Here is a 3,775-nt window from a genome sequence, read left to right as displayed (position 1 = left end):
AACTAAACCTTCAATTGCAAATCACTTTTTTAGAACAACTTTTATTTTAGACACTTCCCATTAAAATACCAGACATTGAGTTGTATTTAAATTAATATTGCAAGTCTGCTTTGTATTTCTATATACAACAGACAGCATAATTCGATATTAATTGCTTCACTGCACCATGCATCACACCAGCATTTGTCCATGTTTCACCATTTTCTTTCAGTTTGTCATCTGCTTTAATTATGTATCAGCAAATCTGTCAGGATTTAAACTAAAAAATGTGAGAAATGCTCATGTTTGCTAATATCCAATGACAAACATTAATTTCCATTAATCATTCCTCTGCAATATTAGAATTCTGGTCATCTTTTTTAGGTACAACCTAGATGATCCTCGATTGTGCTCTTCTGCCCCCTGGTGGTAAAACTGTAACATAGCAATTAGACCAAACGATTTTAAACAAGGTCAACACAATAAATAAAACAAAAATATTTTATCCATTTAGGTTTATTCAGTGTTARGTTCCATAATTCTTTTTTTTATTTCAAGCAAACGTTCTGCCAGCAGGTGAAGTTTACAATAATTTAATCTGCTACTGTTTTTATTCTCATCATTTAGAACCAAGTAAAGTTTTTTAAAAATGTGTTTTTGGGAAAACAACTTTTTGATTCCTGAACATTTCGAGCTGTTATCAAACCTTATGCTCTAATATACTCAGGGATTTGACACACTCACACACATACACACACACCAACATTAAACACACGTGTTTGACGATACAAAACAAGAACACACAGACAGACAGAAGAGTGGAAACTGGTGATTAAGTGTGCAGCAGAGGTGTTATCGGAGTCTAATTACTGTTTTGCCTCATTGTTCCTACCTTTAATTTACCACATTTACATCCCAGAAAAACAATAACTTTGGCTGAGATGAAAACAAAGTGGCTAAAAATTTAGATTCAATGATATACTTCAGGCTTTAAGCAATATCCATATATATGAAGCCAATATAAAGCATTAAAGACGCAAAACAACAAAGTAAAAGCATCTACAGGAGGAAAAAAACTGTGATTCTTTATCTACATTAGCTTTTAGATGCAAGCACTAAATATATTTATATAATTACATAAAGTGCTGGACTTACCAGACACTACTTAAGCAATAGATCTTGCAAAACTGCATGTAACAAAAGGTAAGAAATAATTACATTGCATATTTGTGGCTATAGAAACATATTTCTTTTCAAGTAAATTAAATACTTAACAAAATCGCTGAGATGTCTGAACGTTTCGACCTAGCTGAGTAAATACTTCGCAGATACATTCCAGATTACAGATTACCGCCTCTGACCGGGGATCAGTTGTTGTTGTTTAAGTTAGCGACGCGGGGCTGGATGGTCACCCGCCTCACCGGCGTCTGATCCGCGTTCCGGTTGGCGACCAGCTCCTGCAGCTSCAGCGCCCCCCCGCCGATGAAGCAGAAAGCGGGGCAGACGGGCCCGGAGCAATCGACGTGCCCCTCCCACAGCGGGCGCAACGAGTGGGCGTCGTAGAAGGTGACGCGCCCCTTCTCGAAGTCGAGGCACACGCCCAGCCGCGGCGGCAGCGGGTAGGTGAGGCCCGCGGGGGAGGGGGGGCCATTGCCGTTGGTGATGGGGTCTCGGTTGATGTTTCCGTGGTTGCTGTGGTGGTGGTGGTTGTGTTGTGGCAGATATATTTTACCCATCCCCATCGTGAGGAAGCAGAAGGGCGGAGCTGAGTCCAAGGCATCCTCAGCGCCGCTGTCATGGCCGCTGTCTGGGTCGTAACTGTGAAATGAGAATGGATGAGAAACTGAGGTTTGACTCTTTTTATTTTATTTTATTTTATTTTTAAAAATGAAATAGCATAATGTGAATCCGAATGAACTGTTTGAGTTGATGTTTTTGTTTAGATTTTTTTTGTTTGAATATACTGTTGTAAAAAAGGGGCAAATTTACAAGATTTTTTATTTTTTTCTGCTGTCTTTTATTTGATTTGTATGTTCTTCTTATATACAGTAGTATATAGTTGTTTCATTTTTAATTAAATGAGTAAATTTTGTAGCAAAAAATACAAATAAAATACTGACTGAAAACATTCTGACCGCTCTCTACTGCAAGTATGATACTGACTACTCACAATTATTCCCCATAATTGCACTTAAAAAAATCTGAACTGTATATTTAAGAAAGATGAACTCAAGCAGAAATATAACAAGCCTAAACTAAAAGGTAAAACATCTTGTAACCTTGTTTAGATCTTGGATTGTAGGTTAAAACAGATCAGTTTGGTTTAATCCTTAAAATATTCCGCTGAATGATTCATTTATAACCAGTAAAATAGATTATCTGAAACCACTTCCTAATTTTTATGTGCACCAAAAACATTATGYAGGATTATTTTGTATTAAATTGTTATTTTAGGCCTGTCGGCAATCTTTTTTCCATTAAGCTCAGTTATTATATTCAATAAACGGGGTTAATAAAATCTCAGTTTCTGTTTGGAAATTAATTTAATTTTTATCTCCCTMTTTCTACTCACCGAGGACTGGCCATGTCCTGCGGGAGGTGAAACCACTCCTGCAGTTTGGACTCCAGGCCGACTCCCACCTGTTCAACAAGTAAGTCTTTGGAATTAGAAAAGCCAGTCTCCTTCAGGCTTATTTAATGCTTCAGTTACATAAATCTCAGGAGATGTGGACACGTTTCATGCAACATTGCTCTGAGCTTGGAGAATATGCTGTGAAGGACTGTCAGCTACAACCACATCAATTTTTAGCTCAATATATGGAAAGTTCACGGAGTTATGGTTCTTTTTGTGCAGGTGGAGGCCATTTTGAAGTGGGTTAACTAGTAGAAGAGGCACATTTCAGGTACYTTTCATTAAACTGAGTAAAGAATGTTGAGTTTTTGAAATAAAACCAGTCATACATTAATGTTGGATTTCATCCTTAAGGTTTGGTTCAAGAAATGTGSCGTAAAAATGATCTTTATAAAGTTCTTTCACAGAGACATGCTGACTTCAGCAAGTTCACATTTACTTGCCTTCACAAGGTAAGATCCCGGCTCTACTGAGCATGCCCAGTAGTGCCTGCCCTGTGTAATAGCTACATCCCCCACCAGGAGGTCAGAGGTCAGGTGACAGGAAGTGAGAGCATGGTCAGCGGCCTGCAGCAGAGAGAGACCGGGGACGCTTCGAGCTCCGCGCTGCTCTTTGTTGACCACCAGCCGGTCAGCGTGGAGACCCCAGCGGGAGTCCAGGTAGAAGTTAAGCACTGAGAGGACACAGCAGACAAGAACGTGGACAAGCAGAGGTTAAAGGCAAGAAAGGAGCAACATTTCAGAAGTGAGAGAAGAAGAAGTTTTGGGAGGCGACAGAAGGAAAGGCGTAGAGATTTACAGCCAGAAAGCAGAAAGGAGAACAAAGGTGAGGAGAAGAACAACTGAGAGGAGAGGAGCAGATGCACCTCCTCCTGTCAGCACTAGAACGGAAGATACTGATCCTGGTGACGACGGTTTTCACCACAAAACTCGGACAAGTGGAACTTTTTATTTCAGAGATACCACGGGAGAACAGCAGGAAGGTAAAACATCCAACAGGGGCACAAAGGAAATCACCAATCGCACAAATCGACCCTCAAAATTAAAAGCCCTGGATCTGAATCCGATCCATTTTGTTAAGCCTCGCGGCCTTAACAAAACTGCAAAGCTCATCGATGCTCGGACCGATCTGAGTGAGAATGGGAGAAAGAAGGGTGGGGTGGGG

At 40.0% G+C, this 3,775-nt stretch overlaps 1 protein-coding gene across 1 annotated transcript in view; it reads right to left on the bottom strand.

The window, feature by feature from the left end:
• Positions 1-477: 477 nt before the first annotated feature.
• The window catches only part of trim46b (tripartite motif containing 46b), a gene marked incomplete in the record, with an annotated part of 12,883 nt that continues 9,585 nt past the window's right edge, over positions 478-3,775 (bottom strand). Inside the window, 3 exon segments of the mRNA XM_014013171.1 lie at positions 478-1,797; positions 2,552-2,619; positions 3,055-3,284. Coding sequence (XP_013868625.1) covers positions 1,347-1,797; positions 2,552-2,619; positions 3,055-3,284 — 749 coding nt within the window.

This window comes from Austrofundulus limnaeus, unplaced genomic scaffold (genome assembly GCF_001266775.1).
Source record: "Austrofundulus limnaeus strain Quisiro unplaced genomic scaffold, Austrofundulus_limnaeus-1.0 Scaffold98, whole genome shotgun sequence".
Taxonomy (NCBI): domain Eukaryota; kingdom Metazoa; phylum Chordata; class Actinopteri; order Cyprinodontiformes; family Rivulidae; genus Austrofundulus; species Austrofundulus limnaeus.
Note: the sequence above shows the minus strand (reverse complement) of the source record. Positions and strands in the feature narration are given on the sequence as shown.